At 52.8% G+C, this 17,289-nt stretch overlaps 1 protein-coding gene across 1 annotated transcript in view; it reads left to right on the forward strand.

Annotated features, from left to right (window-relative positions):
- ACER1 (alkaline ceramidase 1) overlaps positions 1–8,226 on the forward strand; it is a 37,948-nt gene extending 29,722 nt beyond the window's left edge. Inside the window, exons 6-7 of the mRNA XM_048831110.2 lie at positions 3,743–3,880; positions 6,710–8,226. Of these exons, the coding sequence (XP_048687067.1) occupies positions 3,743–3,880; positions 6,710–6,878 (307 nt within the window). The 3' untranslated portion in view covers positions 6,879–8,226. The remainder of the gene's footprint in view (positions 1–3,742; positions 3,881–6,709) is intronic.
- The last annotated feature ends 9,063 nt before the right edge of the window (positions 8,227–17,289 follow it).

The following is a 17,289-nucleotide window of genomic DNA, read 5'->3' on the forward strand; positions in this document are numbered from 1 at the left end:
ACAAGTCTGTACAATGTCTGTGCAAAGGGCTTTGCAAACCTGCAATTTAATTTGTTATTTCAACAGACATAAGCAAATATGTAAGAACCTGGCATGCGACAATTTTCTAGTTTAGAGCCAAATCAGCAGAATTAGCAACCACTCAAAGTGAAGCAAATGCCTTGAATCAATTACAGGATTTAGAAACTGGTATCAGTTTATTTACCAGGTAAGTGTTGTGGGAAGTCAGCCAAGCATCATGTTACAGCGTGATAGTGGACGCTGAATTGCACCCACTGCTGATAAGGTTGCAAAAGGCAACCATTAACACCCCCTCTTTTCACATACTCAGAACTGACCACAGTATCCACCCTTTTGTATCTGCCTCATGGGGAATTTTTTGGTTAAGCTTGCACTAAACCCCTTCAGCCATTTGGGTGCAACAATTTGGGTGCAAAAATTGGACAATTTTTTGGACAATTCATTGGACAATTCTAATGACAAAATGAAAGGAAACAAGATACTGAAACCTACTTTAAACAGGAAAACAGTAATGACTGAATCCCAGCCGTAGGGAGACATTCACACAGGCACAAAGGAACCTAGGCGTAACTCAAAGACACGAATCTTGCTTTGGTTCTGTCCATTAGGGCTCTATGAAGAGGAAGGGTGGCCCATTGATGAGAGTGCTAGCCTGCACTTGGGAGGTCTGGGAACGCCCTGCTCTGCCACTGTTACCCTTCTTTAGAAGGGAAATAAATAGCACTCCCCTACCTCACAGTGTGTTTGTGAGGATAAATATATTAAAGACTGGAAGCTGCTCAGATGGGGTAATGAGGATTGTATAAACAGCTAAGATAATATCTGCATTAAGTCTATCGCTACCCTAAATGATTGTATCCTAATTCTATTCTCCATGAGCCTAATCTAAAACCTGCTGATGTCAATGGAAAGACTGGTTTCAGAGTAACAGCCGTGTTAGTCTGTATTCGCAAAAAGAAAAGGAGTACTTGTGGCACCTTAGAGACTAACCAATTTATTTGAGCATGAGCTTTCGTGAGCTACAGCTCACTTCATCGGATGCATACTGTGGAAACTGCAGCAGACTTTATATACACACAGAGAATATGAAACAATACCTCCTCCCACCCCACTGTCCTGCTGGTAATAGCTTATCTAAAGTGATCATCAGGTTGGGCCATTTCCAGCACAAATCCAGGTTTTCTCACCCTCCACCCCCCCACACAAATTCACTCTCCTGCTGGTGATAGCTGTGGGGGGGGGGGGGGTGGAGGGTGAGAAAACCTGTATTTGTGCTGGAAATGGCCCAACCTGATGATCACTTTAGATAAGCTATTACCAGCAGGACAGTGGGGTGGGAGGAGGTATTGTTTCATATTCTCTGTGTGTATATAAAGTCTGCTGCAGTTTCCATGGTATGCATCCGATGAAGTGAGCTGTAGCTCACGAAAGCTCATGCTCAAATAAATTGGTTAGTCTCTAAGGTGCCACAAGTACTCCTTTTCTTAATGGAAAGACTAGTATCAGAGGGGGTAGCCATGTTAGTCTGGAGCTGTGAAAGCGGCAAAGAGTCCTGTGGCACCTCATAGACTAACAGATATATTGGAGCATAAGCTTTCGTGGGTGAATACCCACTTCGTCGGATGCATTGACTGCAAGGGGCTTTGGAACAGGCCATCAGTTCCAATTCAGGTGGTCCCTAGACAGATACAGGGCCACTGCCTGCATTAAGGCCCCAGTTCAGCAAAGCATTCAGGTACCTGCTTAAGTACATCCCTATTCAGGGAAATAATTGAGCATTTGCTTAAGTGCTTTGGTGAATAAGGATTGGAGTGCTGTGCTGAACTGGGGCTTAAATGACACAAAAAACTCAGGCACAAGGGGGTGAGATAATATCTTTTATTGAACCAGCTTCTGTTGGTTAGAGAGAAAAGCTTTCAAGCTTACACAGAGCTCTTCTTCAGGTCTGGGAAACCTACTCAGACTATGTCTACACTGTAGGGTGACCAGAATGTCCCGATTTTATAGGGACAGTCTCGATTTTGGGGGCTTTCTCGTATATAGATACCTATTACCCCCCACCTCCTGTCCCGATTTTTCACACTTGCTATCTGGTAATCCGACTACACTAGCACTTTGGTTGGTATAACTTGGATGCTGCTCAGGGGTGTGAAAAAAACACCCCGCTGACTGATGTAAGCCACACCGTCAAAAGCGCCGGTGTGGACAGCATTATGGTGGCTGGAGACGCTCGCCCATCGACAAAGCTACCGCTGCTTGTAGGAGGTGGTTTCATTATGTCGACAGGAGAGTTCTCTCCCGCCAGCATGGAGTGGCTACTGGTGAGAGCCTACAGTGGTGCAGCTGAATTGGCACCATTGTGCTGCTATAAACTGGCTAGACATGACCTTAGGGCTGGTCTCCCCTGGCAATTTACAGCCCTGCAACTGTCTCGCTCAGGGATGTGAAAAAACACCCCCCTGAGCGCAGCAAGTTTCAGCACTGTAAAGCACCGGTGTAAACAGTGCACACAAAACTGTGAACAAAGACAACTTGCCTTTCTTTCGAGGATCAGGCTGGCCAGCTGGAACCAACAGACATTTGGGATGGACACTCAGCCTCTCAGAGTGAGCTCATACAGGCTTCGCTGCCCCAAAATCAGAAGGTTCAGGCTCGTCAACCTGAGAAAGAATGGGCAAATTATCGTTTCTCTGAAGATGCTCAGAATCTAGTGAGCTGGGGAAGGGAAGCTCAAATCCAGCTTCTGTCAGTGAAGAGCGATTGGTGTTCCCAATTTGCAGCTGTTTGATGGCTTCTGTGAGGTGGGCTCAGTTCCTAACGGGCAAATGCCCAAGCACATGAAACCACCAGCACAACTGGTATGAATGCACCCTCCTGTTGACAGTCTAAGGAGTATGTCTACATGGTAATCTGTGCAGAAGTTTGCTCTGCCACTCCCCGGGCTGTACTTGTTCTGGGGACAGGGGTTGGTATTTTCAAAAGAGCCTAAGGGAGTTAGGAGCTGAAAATGCTCCAATTGGAGGTAGGTGCCTACCTCCCTCAGACTCTTTTGGAAATCCCACCTGAATGTTTCCAGGATTGTCAGTCCTGCTCATTTCATCATCACCAAACCAGGGCTTAATTTGTAATGAAAGAGGTGCTGGGGCTCACGCCATTTTTTTACTTTCATAACTGATGCAGCAAGCCCAGAGGTGCCGGGCTATGAATTGCCAGCCCCAGAGGTGCCGGGCTATGAACTGCCAGCCCCAGAGGTGCCAGGGCTCAGCCCTGGCAAAAATTAAGTACTGCACACTGCCATTTACATAAATCAAATTTCAGAGGAACAGCCGTGTTAGTCTGTATTTGCAAAAAGAAAAGGAGTACTTGTGGCACCTTAGAGACTAACCAATTTATTTGAGCATGAGCTTTCGTGAGCTACAGCTCACTTCATCAGATGTATACCGTGGTGAGCTGTAGCTCACGAAAGCTCATGCTCAAATAAATTGGTTAGTCTCTAAGGTGCCACAAGTACTCCTTTTCTTTTTATAAATCAAATTGCGTCTGGAACAGCAGGAAAATGTGGTCTGTCCATTTCCAATGGGAAGCAGCCAAGTCTTGCTCTGATATATCAAGGTTGGCAAATCAAATCTAACTGTTGCTTTTTAAAAATGTATTCTACACTGAAAGGACAATTTTCTCCTAACCTCAAGACACCAATCTTTCCCCCACTCCTCTCTCCCAGGTGCAGTAACCCACGTGTTCACCGCATAGCTGCGTTCATGGTCATGTGGTGGGTGCTAGCCATTAGCTGCTGGTTAAGCGACAAGTGGTTCTGTGGATTTTGGCAGAGGATCAACTTTTGTTACCTTCACAGCTTCTGGTAAGAGTGGCTGTTTCTTCCCCAGTGCTGCTTTGACTCAGTAGGGAAGTTGCTATGGGGAGTTACTCCACAACGGGAAAATCCATCTTGCTGGTTTCAGAATGGAATGCCCAGAGAGAGCCTGGGAGTTTAGGAGATCAGAAAGCACTTTGGGCGGGGGGGGGGGGGGGGAGGGGAGGGGAGCATAAGAAGCTCTATGGTGATGTGAAATCAAGATTAGGGTTGATAAATGATCCCTTACTGTTATATACATTTTCATTTTTTAATTCTTTTAGGGTGGGAGTTCCAAAGGAACCTAAGGGAGTCAGGTCCCTAAATCCCTTTGGATGGGTGTGCCTAACTCCCTTAGTCTGCTTTGAAAATCCCAGCCTCAATCTTTATTTCTCGAATTGGCTGAAATTTTTCTGAAGGACCAGTTGTCTGTCGGAAAAATGCTGATTCAACAGAGCTGAAGAGTTCCACCGGAACGTGTTGATTCTGTTGAAACTTTCTATGAAAACCAGAGAGACAAAGTGGGTAGGGTAGTATCTTTTATTGGACCAACTTCTGTTGATGAAAGAGACAAGCTTTTGAGCTACACAGAGCTCATCTTCCGGTCTGGGAAAGGTACTTAGGGCTTGTCTACACTTAAAACACTGCAACGGCACAGCTGTTCAGCCATAGCACTTCAGTGAAGACACCATCTACACCAAGAGGAAGCATTCTCCCACTGGTGTAGGTATTCCGCCTCCCTGAGAGGCAGTGTGGTAGCTAGGTCAATGGGAGAATTCTCCTGTCAGCCTAGCGCTGTCTACACTGGGGTGTCACGGAGTGTGGGGGAGTCCGGGGCCTGCACCCCTCTTCCTGGGATTCACTGAGACTCTCAGCCAGCCAGTAAAACAGAAGGTTTATTGGACAATAGGAACACAGTCTAAAACAGAGCTTGTGGGTACCCCCAGGACCCCTCAGTCAAGTCCTTCTGGGGGAGCAGGGAGCTTAGACCCCAGTCCTGGGGTTCCCTGCGTTCCTCCACCCAGCACCAAACTGAAACTAAACCCCCTCCCGGCAGGCTCCCTCCTGCAGCCTTTGTCCACATTCCCGGGCAGAGGTGTTACCTCCCCCTCCCCCTCCTGGCTCAGGTGACAGGCTCTCAGGTCTCCCATCCGCAGGGCACATTCCCAGGTCAACACTCCCCTCTCCCTGCTGCGTCACATCGTCACACGGGGGCTAGGTTGGTTTAACTGTGTTGCTCAGGGGTGTGGGTTTTTCAGTTATACCGACCTCATTTGCTCATGTAGACCAAGCCTCAAAAGTGTCACAGCTAAATACAAGGTGGAACAGATTGTTTAGCATTTGTATTTAACACATACTGTAAAAGACCATTCAAAGTGAAGTGGCCAGTAAACACCTCAGGCAGCCTGGATGGCTTTCCGGCAGCTCACCCACCTGCCAGTCTCCCCAGACAGCTGACTCCCTGGGTCCCCGGTCTGCCATCTTCCTGGGAAGCTGGATCCCTGGGCTTGGCCCAGGATGTTTTAAAACATTCCCTTACAGTTCTTCCAGAATGGACTTTCTCAACCATTTCTGTTCTGCAGAAACTCTCACACGTTTGACTTTTTGTTCCAGTTTGTAACTAAATTTTTGTCTGAAGTGTGAAACTTCCTGCAGGATGGAAATTCCTGTTTCTGCACAGCTCTATTTATTTGACACTTTCTGCAATAAGGACTGCATCCTGAGGTCCTGATTCAGTTTTTACTCACAGTCTGTCTCACTACAGCCTATGTCGGCATAATTTTTGTCACTCAGGGGTGTGAATATTCCAACGCCCATGAGCGACATAAGTTACACTTGACATAAACACTCCTGTGCACTGTGCTATGTTGGCAGGACAGCTTCTCCCACTGACATAGCTTCCGCCATTCATGGAGGTGTTTTTTTATGCTGACAGGACAGCTTTCTCCTCTTGTCATAAAGCTTTTTCATCAGACATGCTGCAGCAGTGCTGTGTGTATAGACATGGCCTCAGTCTTTACTTACACAAAACTCAGTGAATGTTTCGCACCACTCAATTGGCCCTAACAATTGATTAAACACCATTTAAGCCCTTGGCACTAGCCAAATACATTCTTACCAACCAGACCTTTTCTTACACTGTTCTGATTAAATAGCAGTCTATGCCTTTTTCTTTCCATATGCTGGATCTCTTCTCAGGGAGCTGTATCAATTGTCATGTTCTCTGAATTCTCTGAATAACCGACAGTGAAGGAGAAGGATAATAATTTGCTTTCACAGGATTTATAGCTGCCTGAGTGGGTCAGCCACTTTGTTCAAAAACTCCATGCTCAGGGAGCATCTCCAAATTCCACCTCACAGCTAAATGTTATGAGACCTGAGATCCAAATGATCAGGCCCTGAAATCCAGAACATACAAGGCCAGACAGCATATGATTTCTTGATAATTTGGTTTTGATCTAACTGTGTAGCTGTAGCCACACTGTGGCTGGAATTGTTCTAGCATCCATCACATTATCAGAGCTCAGTGTAGACTGAGTTTTGGTTTGAGAATTAGGAGAGGGTAATGACTGGGCCAAGACCTCCGATGGGGTTAGTTGGCCACTGACTTCAATGGAGCCACATGGATTTACACCAGAATCTGGCCTGGTTTGTGTCGAGCGACGTGGTCTAATGTGTTCTTCAACAAATCCACACCATACTATCCTGGCAACTACCGTGTGGCTGGAATACTTTCCACCATCATATGGACAGGGGCTGTGTTGTTGCAGAGAGCAAGATTTACTGGCTTTGGTGTTGCCGCCTGCTTCTCACACCCATTCTTTGTTTCTTTGCCAGGCATGTACTGATATGCATCGCTATCCTCTATTGCTGTCCCTTGTTTATCTACTTCGATTCTCAGTACGAGATATCTTCCTTTGAACCGGAGCTGGAGTACTGGCCTAGTGACTCCTGGCCAATTGCACTGCCCTACCTTGCTCTGAGGACACCTTACAAACGGTGTTAGGGTGAGGTGCTGTCTTTCAGATCCCTGGCATACATTGGGAGGGGGAGGAGTGCCAGAGCACAGCCATTTTCTGCTAAAATACCCAATTCTCTCTGTGCGTTGCTTTGAATGGCTGTTTGGATGCCACCATGGTGACTGGGGTGCAGCGCCTGGTGCTAGAGACTGACTGTGACGTCTGCACAGTTGGAAGAATCCAACGTTGTCCTGAGTTCACACTTTGCACTGATCCCCAGGGAGAGGGGGTGACCCCGGCTGGAGGAATCACACTAATAAAACAGGTTTCAGAGTAGCAGCCATGTTAGTCTGTATCCGCAAAAAGAAAAGGAGTACTTGTGGCACCTTAGAGACTAACCAATTTATTTGAGCATAAGCTTTCGTGCATCCAATGAAGTGAGCTGTAGCTCACGAAAGCTTATGCTCAAATAAATTGGTTAGTCTCTGAGGTGCCACAAGTCCTCCTTTTTATTAATAAAACAGAAGCCAAAGTGCTGGCAACTGGCTATGGGTCTGCTATGATTAACATTATTGTTATTTATTGATGTATGTGAGACCTCTCATGAGTGTTGTGTATTATAGCTATAGACAATGATGACTGCCGGAACACATCTCTGTACCTAATTTCACACCCATTGTCTGTGAGTCACTTGGACAAAGATTTCCACCAAAGCATCCGTCTGCCACCTGATCCTGAGAGGGCTAGATTTTCGAAGTGATAGATGATGACTGGGTGTCCAAAGAGGGGCGAGATACAAGGAGCCATTCCCTCTTACAGACCCTGGGTCAGAGCCAGGTGTAATTGCAGTCCTTGCAACTCTCCTGAGCACAGGTGCTGCTCCCTTCTACTGTTACCTGTAGCTCTGCTAACCCTATAGGGGGCATCCTTGGTGAAGCTGCTAACACGAAAGGCCTAACCGGACATGCAATCAAGCTGTGTTCTCTCAGTGCATTCTCCCAGCATGCCTCGTTTCTGCAGAAGGCATGGAGATGCAATCTCTTCTCGAGTCCCTCCTATGAAGGGTGCAGCTGAGCATCACACCCATCACGGGCCCAGATCCTATCAGGCACAATGTGGTCCTAAACCAACAGTACAGCCAGCCATAAAGTGCTCTGTGCTATTACAAACCATACACGCATTTAGGGAAAATTCCCTTCACTCACTGCAGAAATGCAGCCATCTCTGTGGTGGGATGCCACAGCAACACTGGGACCAGAAGGAAAGATACTGCATCTATGGGCACAGTTCTGAGCTTACTCAGACTAACATTACACTAATGTACCTCCACTGGGGTTACTCTGGCTTTACACTGGTGTAACTGAGATCAGAATTTGACCCAGTAAGTGGGTTGAGAAGGTGTCTTCCTCTGTAAACCCTATGGTTCATTGTCCAGTACCAAGTCAGGAATCTGGGAGGGAATGGATCAGAAACACAGTATCCACCACCCAGCTATACTTAGAGCACTTTGGGTTTATCCTTCTGTAGCTATGTTCACTTGATTTCCCAGACTTAACCTCCCCAGCTCCGCACCCTCACCCCAGCTAAAAAACCATCTCAGATTACACAGAGCTATTTTAAGACCCATTTCTCTGCTCTCCATGGAGCCAACTCTAACCACACAAAATCTACCCAGAGCTATCACCCCAACTTCCAATCAACCCAGCATCCAAGAAGGTTCTGTCCACTTTCGTGAGGTGTTCACAGAACAACGAGGAGCTGATCTAGAAGCACGTATGAACCAACCCAAACCTGAGACTTCCAGGTGAGCAAAAGCTCCACAGATTCCCAAACCAAAGACATTCTCATAAATTCTGAGCTTTGGAATCCCTCCAGCTTCCTGCCCCTCACTCCCTCTCCCTGTGTTGCATGCACACCAGAGCTGATGGTTGGTTTTTGATAAGGCACATCAAAGTTATAGGTGACAAAGGGATCAGTCTCTCTGCCCAGCTGGGAGGTTGGATTAAGTACAGGACTTGGAGCCAGGAATTACTGAGTGACAGTGATTCCAGCTATGGCTTTGGGTGAGTTACTTCACCCGTCTCTGTCCCAGCCTCCATGTAATGGGGGTAATATTGCTGTCTCACCTCCGGGGGATTGTTAAGATTAATTAATGTTTGCACAAGGCTTTGAAGACATACAGCACTGGGTAATTGCTCAGGATGGTAATCATGCCTCAGGGTGTTTGGAAAGTCAGATTCACAAACCAGGATTTGTTTTGATATGATGCGAAGCACCATGTAAGTGCTAGGTATTATTATTATTATTAATAAATGAAGTGAGTTGGCCCATGCCTGGGAAACTCGAGTGATGACAACATCTTCCTCTATGGCCCTCCCTACCAGAGGGAAAGATTTAGCAACTGTCAAATTCCCTTGCATCCCTAGGGAGAGTGGGGAGTCTGAGCTCAACCATAAGCAGCTACGTGGTTTAAAAAGTGTTAAATCCTGTCTACACTTGTGGTCAAGCACATGTTGCCTGACATGTTTTCAAAAGTGAGCTATTTTCCTAGTCTAGACAGGGACCTTGCTAGCTTGCAGGTGTCAGAATTACTGTACATGCTGTGACAGGGTCGGACCAGATGGCTATAGGAGAGTAATTTTTTTTTTTTAAGCAAAAAAGGTGTTTTTTTATTTGCATAACACACTTACAAAACAAAACAACAGCATATGCAATGTATAACTCAGCAACCAATCACAATTGTTTTCTCATTAGCTTCAGGGGAAGGAAGTGTTCAAGCTTGCCTGGGCCCAGCGCGGGGGGCTTCCTCGACTCACATGGTCTTCCACCCTTCCAAGTTACCTGGTGGTCCAGAGCGAGGGGGCTTCATCGACTCTCAAGGTCTGCCACCCCCTCGAGTTACCTGGTGCCACGCTTGAGTGTCACCAACAATTCCCTCCTCTGAAAGCATCCAACAAAAGGGGCAGGCTGTGGGGTGGACAACCCGGGGAGGGGGCACGTACACCCACGTGTGAAAGGACCCCTCTAAGGTGGTGGTGTCCGCAGCAGCAATGGCTGGGGCTGGGGTCCCTTACTCTCTCCCCCAATCAAAGGGTCAAAAACAAAGGGAGCCGGACGGGGACACCGAGCAGAGAGCCTCGGACAGCGCCCACTGCTCCTCAAAAGCATCAAGGGAGTCAATGGACGCCGCCCAGAGGAACTCCGTTGGATACGTGAACGGACCGAGGATCGGAAAACAGCCCCACAGTCACAGGAAACTCCATCGGCCAACCTCCTCTCTCTGGTTTTATAGATGGCCATTTTAGCCAGGGCCAGGAGGAGGTTAACTAGGAGATCCCACGACTTTGGGAGGCCATGCATGGGGAGTGCATAAATAAAAAGGTGAGGGGAAAAATGCAACCAAAAACATAATAAAAGATTTGTGAGGAGCCGGAACAGGGGCTGCAGCCTGGTGCACTCCAAATATACGTGCACCAGGGTTTCCCTCACACTGCAAAAGGGACAAGTATCTGGGATGGGGTTGAACTGCGCTAAGTACATGCCCGTGCTCACAGCTCCGTGAAGGAGCCGCCAACTGACGTCCCCGACGGGCCTCGGAACCAAGGTGGAATATAGGCTGGCCCACCGGGGCTGCTCACCCTCCAAAGGTGGCAGAAGATCTCGCCACTTTGTGTCGGGGTGGGACACTAGGGTGAGGGCGTGAAGGGTGTGGAGCACGAGCGTGTATAGATGTTTTCTTGGTGCAGTTTGGAAGCATACCAGCTGCAGTTCATGCAGCCGGCTCGCCGTAAAGGGGTGAGGGGGTTGATTGGGTCCGGCGGGCCTGGGGTAGAGGGTGGGCAGGGCGTGCCTCGAGCAGGACCCGATCAAGGTAAATTCTAGCAGCGGGCGGAAAAGCAGCCTTCACCTCCTGAAGTATGCACCGTGGGGTACAAGGTCTGGAGAGCCCCATGCACCAAGCAAGCGTCAGGGGATCCAGCCAGTCTCCCCAGTCATAGTCCAGGAGGTCTCCAATTCTCGGGACTTCTGCCAGGATCAAGCTCTGGCGCACCGAGCGGGACTCCGCCACCTGCACACGGAGCTGGGGGTTGTGTAGCAGGGGCTCCGTGAGGAGATCTGCCCCCTCGGTGGCCGCCACGGACCTGGTCATTAAAAACCATTTCCAAGTCCGGAGGAGGTCCTGGTAGAAGACCGGCAGCCCGAAGAGGTCTCGCGGAAGACCTCCCGGACAGAGATAAAAGAGCTGCCGGTCGTATCGAAGCCCTTGGAAACGGCGCAGGAAGGCGTGCACCAGTGTGCTCCACGCCGAACTGCCTGCACTATAGAGGAGCCTCTGTAGGGCCTGGAGGCGGAAGACGCAGACCTGAGTGTGCAGACACTTCAGGCCCTGCCCTCCTTCCTTCAGGGTTAGATGAAGAACCCCTACAGGGGCCCAGTGCATTCCTGACCAAAAGAACCCCAGAATCGATGTCCGGAGGTTAGTCAGGAAACCCGGGGCTGGGACCAGGGTGTTGAGCCGGTACCAGAGCTTGGACAGGACTCGTTGATTAAGCACCAGCGCTCTCCTACGAAGGGAGAGACATCGGAGTAGTCCCGTCCATTTCCGGATCCGCTCTATTACCCCGCCCTCTACATTTTCCCAGTTCTCCGGCAGAGAGGGATGCGTGGCAGAAAGGTAAACGCCGAGGTAGAGCAGCGGACCCGCGCTCCACCAGATGGTCTGAAGCGCGGGTAGGAGGGAGCTCGCATGCCGCCAGTCCCCTACCGCCAAGCCAGAGCGCTTGACCCAGTTGACCCAGGCGGAGGAGGCTGCCGAATAGATGGCCTGGCAAGCCTCCACTCGTGCCAAGTCGCCTGAGTCCTGGACCACGAGGAGCACGTCATCAGCGTACACCGACAGGACCAGCCGCAGCTCCGGCTCCCGCAGCACCAACCCTGTCAACCTCCTGCAGAGGAGGCAGAGGAAGGGCTCGATTGCCAGAGCGTACAGCTGGCCCGAGAGGGGGCACCCCTGCCGTACTCCTCACTCGAAGCTAACCGGTTCAGTCAGGGTCCAGTTGAGCTTAACCAGACACTGCGGAGGCGTACAGCACCCGGAGAAAACCCACAAACTGGGGTCCGAAGCCAAACGCTCGCAGAGTGTTCAGGAGGTACCCGTGGTCCACCCTATCGAATGCCTTCTCCTGATCTAGGGACAAGAGGGCGAACAACAGACCGTCTCTACGCCCGAGTTCCAAAAGGTCCCGAACCAGAAATAGGTTATCAAAGATACTGCGGTCCGGGACGGTGTAGGTCTGGTCTGGGTGGATCACGTCCGCCAGCACAGACCCTAGTCGCAGCGAGATTGCTTTCGCTACGATTTTGTAGTCCGTGCTGAGGAGCGAGACGGGACGCCAATTTTGTAAATCGCGGAGGTCCCCCTTCTTCGGCAGTAAGGCGAGCACAGCTCGCCTGCACGAAAGAGGGAGGACCCTGCTCTGCAGAGACTTGGCCCAGACAGTGACTAGGTCTGGGCCGAGGACGTCCCAAAACACGCGGTAGAACTCCACGGTCAGCCCGTCCATGCCTGGAGACTTATTAGTGGGTACGCGACGGAGGGCTTCCGAGAACTCAGCCAGAGTGAGAGGCAACTCTAGCCGGTCTCGGTCGCTCGCGCTGACCGTAGGGAGCTCCTCCCAGAGCACTCTGCAAGCGCCAGGGTCGGTCAGATCCGGGGAGAAAAGACTTGAGTAGAAGGCTCGGACCCTCCCGCACATCTCCACCGGTTCCGTGAGGGGGGTGCCGTCTTCTGCCAGGAGGCAGGTGACGTGTTTCTTGGCCCCCCTCATTTTCTCCAGGGCATAGAAGAAGCGGGAGCCGCGATCCATCTCCCGAAGGAGGCAGATGCGGGATTGAACAAAGGCGCCCCGGACCCGATGGTCCTCGAGGGCCCGGAGCTCCTCCCACTTCTCCCGGCATGCTCCGCAGAGGAGCGGGTCTTCAGGGCTGGCGGCCAGATGCCTCTCCAGCTCTAAAACCTCTCATTCCAACTGCTCTATCGCTGCATTTCTCCGTCAGCTGGTGCCCCGGGTATAGTCACGGCAGAAAAGCCTGGCGCACACCTTTCCCAGGTCCCACCATCGCCGCGCCAAGGGAAAGGCACGCTGCTGCCCTCACCAGGCCAGCCAGAATTCCCAGAAGGACGTCACAAAGCCCTCATCCTCCAACAGGCTGTTGTTAAAATGCCAGTAGGCTGGCCCCAGCCTCTCCGCACAGAGGGAGGCTGTCACGGTGGCTAGGTGATGCGCTCTGTGGTGGATTTAGTGGCCACAGCATCAGGAGGTGGATTATCTTCCATAGGGCCCCTGCCCGGGAAGGAAGTCGATTGCTCAGCACCAACGGGGGGTGCCCCTGGCGACTCGTGCCCCGGCCGCGTGGCACCAGCTGTCACCTGAGCAGGCTTGGTGGTCGTCAGTGGGGTGCCATCAGCGGCTGGTCGGTGGAGGAGTCCAGGGGCTCCTTGGAGGTGGGAGCGGAAGCAGCAGTTAAGGGGAGGGAGCATGGGGAAAAGAGGGGTGGAGTGAGGTCGCTCAGATCGAGATTTGCTGGCAAAAGGTCATCCTCCCCCTGGGCGACTGAGGTCAGATCTAAGGCCTCGATCTCCTCGAACATGGAGGAGAGGACACTTTCCGTCGCCCCGGGGTTCTCCTCGCTGGCACCCGCCACGACGGTTGCCTCGGGGTTCACGGGGGCTTCGGGTAGTGTCAGGACAGAAGGGGCTTCCTCAAGGGTCTCGGAGGGGAGGGTCTCCCATGGAGGGGAGACACTACCCTCCGGTGCTGCCACGTCTTTCCTGGCTGACACCGGTGGATGGGATGCACTCGTGGGCAAAGCGGAAGGTTCGGCATCGGTGCCCCCCTTCCTGGTCTTCCGGGGGGCCTCCGTCTCGGGTAGATGAGGCGGAGCTCGAGCCTTCCACTTGCCTCACTTCCCCTGGACTAGGGCCCAGCCCTCCTTGGCATCATCTGGGGGCTGGTTAGCAGGGGTCGTGTCAGGGGGTAAAGGCGATGGCTCAGGGACTTGTGGGGGGAACAGTGGGGCAGCATAAGGGAGGGAGGATTCTCCCTGGGGCAGGCTCTCTCCCATGCCTGGTGGTATTTCTGCCACACCCTCCTCCATAGGCCCCGCTAGATTGTCAGCAGCGAGGGCGGGGCTCTCCCGCTCGTCTGGGCATTGTAGGGGAGGTGCCCCTTGGGCCTGAGCGGGAGAAGTGGTGGTCTGAAGAGGAGGGGGGACGGGTTCGGGTACCAGGCGGCCGGGGCGTCGGCAATGACAGGGCCAATGTCCTGCTGGGTCTCGGGGATCCCAGGTGCCCCTCCTTGCTGGGCTAAGGGGCAGTCCCTCCAGACATGCCCTGGCGCCTGGCAGAGGTAGCACTGGGCTTCCCCCATGGAAAAGTACACCCGGTAACGGGCCCCCTGGTGGGGGACTAGGAAGGACCCTTCGAGCGCCACTCCGTCACGTGCCGCCGATGGCAGTAAAAGTTGCACTTGCCGGCGGAAGGAAAAAATGTGACTGAGGGTGGGGTCCTTGCAACCCAACGGGAGAGGGCTGATAACAGAAACAGGTTTCCCCAGGGTGGAAAGGGCTGGTAGCAGGGCAGCATTGGGGAGAAAAGGAGGGACAGAAGTCAGGACCAGGCGGACGCCCAGGTCCTCTAGCGGCTCTAGGGGGACAAACACACACCCCCCCCCCACCGCCAGGCCCCTCTCCACTGCTTCCTGGGTGGCAGCCTCCGATGCTAAGAAGAAAACGACCTTCCCGTACATTTTGGAGGCAGCCACAATGGCCGAGGGCTCCACCATCCTCGCCAATGCCCGCACGTAGGTCTCCATGTGGGGCGAGGCGAGCACCAGGAGGCATCAGACACCGTGCTTCCTTGTCATGGTGGGAAAGGGGCCCCGGCCGCTATTGATGGTGACTCAGGTGGTGGGCGGGAGAGATGACGAGGCGGCAGGCGGGGGGGCTACTGCCGCCCAGGCATACATCCTGGGGGCTGAGGGAGGGACATCCGCAGAGCTGGTGGAGGGGGCAGCGGGGGAGGACACCGTGGTCGGTAGTGGGGCTGCAGCAGTGAGGGTGGCCCCTGCCATGGAGGGCCCGGTGGTTTTAGCGGGGCCCTTCCCCTTCTTCTTACTCTGGCCTTTCCCGTCAGCTGGGGGGGCTTCCTTAGAGTCTGGGGAGGCGATGGGCATGGCAGCGGCGGAGGTCACCCCGGTGCCCTCCATTGCCGATGCCCCAGCGGGGGCGGTGACAGGTGATACACAGTCAAGGCCTCCCCCCACACGAGAGCACAGTTCGAAAGTTACTCAGTCTTAGGCCCCCTCCACAGCGATTTGTAGATTCCCCGGGCGGTGTTCCTCCGGTGGACGGCTTTTTCTCTGTCTGTTCCGGGATTTCTTTTTTGCATTCCAGAAATGCTGGAGCAAGTGATAAGAGTCATCTCAACCGGAGATGGGTCAGCAGACAAACAGCAAGCGGCTGGGTCTGGGGTCTGGGTCCTTCCACTCCCCCACTCTGGGGAAGTGGGCCGGCAGGCCCCCCCTCTCTGGGGGGGGGGGGGTTCAGCTGGAGTAGCAGCAGTGTCCGAGGGCGGGCGGGGGGGGGCTAACAACTGGCCAGCAGCCAGCTGGCACTCTAGCAACAGCAAAGAAAGAAAAAAAAAACAAAAAGAAAAGAAAGAGGGGAAGGCGCCTGGCCCGGTCGGGGGGAGAAGCCGACAGCTGGGCAAAAAGCAAGGAAAGCCCAGGCCAGAGGGCAGCAGCAGGAGAGCAGGCTAAGTAGGTCCCTTTTCCCTGGGTAAGGTAACAGGGAAGGTTTTTTTTTTTTTTTTTTGAAACAGAAAGAAAGTTTATTGGTAACGCTTACAGAATTACCAGAGGAAACAAAACAACTATGCAACAAAACAACGCAATCAGAAGGTATAACACAGCAGCTTTCAGGAGGGAGAAGTGTTCAGGCTAGCCTGGGCCCAGAGCAGGGGGGCTTCCTCGACACTCGTGGTCTTCCACCCTCCTGAGTTACCTGGTGGCCTAGAGCGGGGGGGCTTCCTCGACACTCGTGGTCTTCCACCCTCTCGAGTTACCCAGTGCCGCGCCCAGTGTCACCGATCCTCCCTCTCCTGAGAGTGCCCGGTAAGATGGGCACGGCTGCGGGGTGGGCGGTTTGGGGGGGGGGGTAGACACCCATGTATTATAGGACCCCTCCTAGATGACAGGAATGATGGTATCCACAGCGGCAACGGCTGGGGCTGGCGTCTCTCGCTCTTCCCCTCAATCAAAGGGTCAGACGGAGGGAACCGGACGGGGTCACCGAGCAGAGAACCCCAGACAGCGCCCACCGCTCCTCAAAGGCTTCAAGGGAGTCGGTGGACGCCGCCCAGAGGAACTCCGCCCGGATACGTGAATGTACTGAGGATCGGAAAACGGCCCCACAATCGCAGGACGTTTCATGGGCCAACCTCCTCTCTCTGGTTTTATAAATGGCTGTTTTAGCCAAAGCTAGGAGGAGGTTGACCAGAAGATCCCGCGACTTTGTGGGGCCACGGATGGGAAGTGTATAGATAAAAAGGTGGGGGGAAAAATGAAGCCAGAAGCGTAATAAAATATTTGTGAGGAGCCGGAAAAGGGGCTGCAATCTGGCACACTCTAAATACACGTGCGCCAGGGTTTCCCTCACATTACAAAAAGGACAAGTGTCCGGAATAGGGGTAAACCGTGTCAAAAACACGCCCGTGCTCACAGCTCCGTGAAGGAGCCGCCAACTGATGTCCCCGACGGGCCTTGGGACCAAGGTGGAATACAGGCTGGCCCACCGAGGTTGCTCACCCTCCAAAGGTGGCAGGAGATCCCGCCACTTTGTATCGGGGCGGTACACCAGGGTGTGGGCGTGAAGGGTGTGAAGCGTAAGTGTATATAAGTATTTCCGTGAAGCAATTTGAAAGCTAACCGGCTGCAGTTCGTGCAGCCGGCTTGCAGTGAAAGGGTGAGGGGTTTGTTGGGATCTACGGGGTGGGGGCCCGATGGAAAGGTCCGGCGGGCCTGGGGTAAGGGATGGGCGGGGTGCGCCCTCGCACAAGGCTCGGCTAACATAAGCCCGAGCAGCGGGGGTCAAGGCGGCCTTCACCTCCTGAAGCACGCGCCGGGGGGTACGGAGGCTGGAGAGCCCCATGCACCGAGCGAGCGTCAGGGGATCCAGCCAGTCTCTCCGGTCGTAGTCCAGGAGGTCTCCGACCCTCGTGACTTCCGCCAGGACCAACCTCTGGCGCACCGAGCGGGACTCCGCCACCTGCACACGGAGCTGGGGGTTGTGTAGCAGGGGTTCCGTGAGGAGATCTGCTCCCACGGTGGCCGCCACGGACCTGGTTGTTAGAAACAATTTCCAGGCCCGGAGGAGGTCCTGGTAGAAGACCGGCAGCCC

This window comes from Caretta caretta, chromosome 25 (genome assembly GCF_965140235.1).
Source record: "Caretta caretta isolate rCarCar2 chromosome 25, rCarCar1.hap1, whole genome shotgun sequence".
NCBI classification, from domain to species: Eukaryota; Metazoa; Chordata; order Testudines; family Cheloniidae; genus Caretta; species Caretta caretta.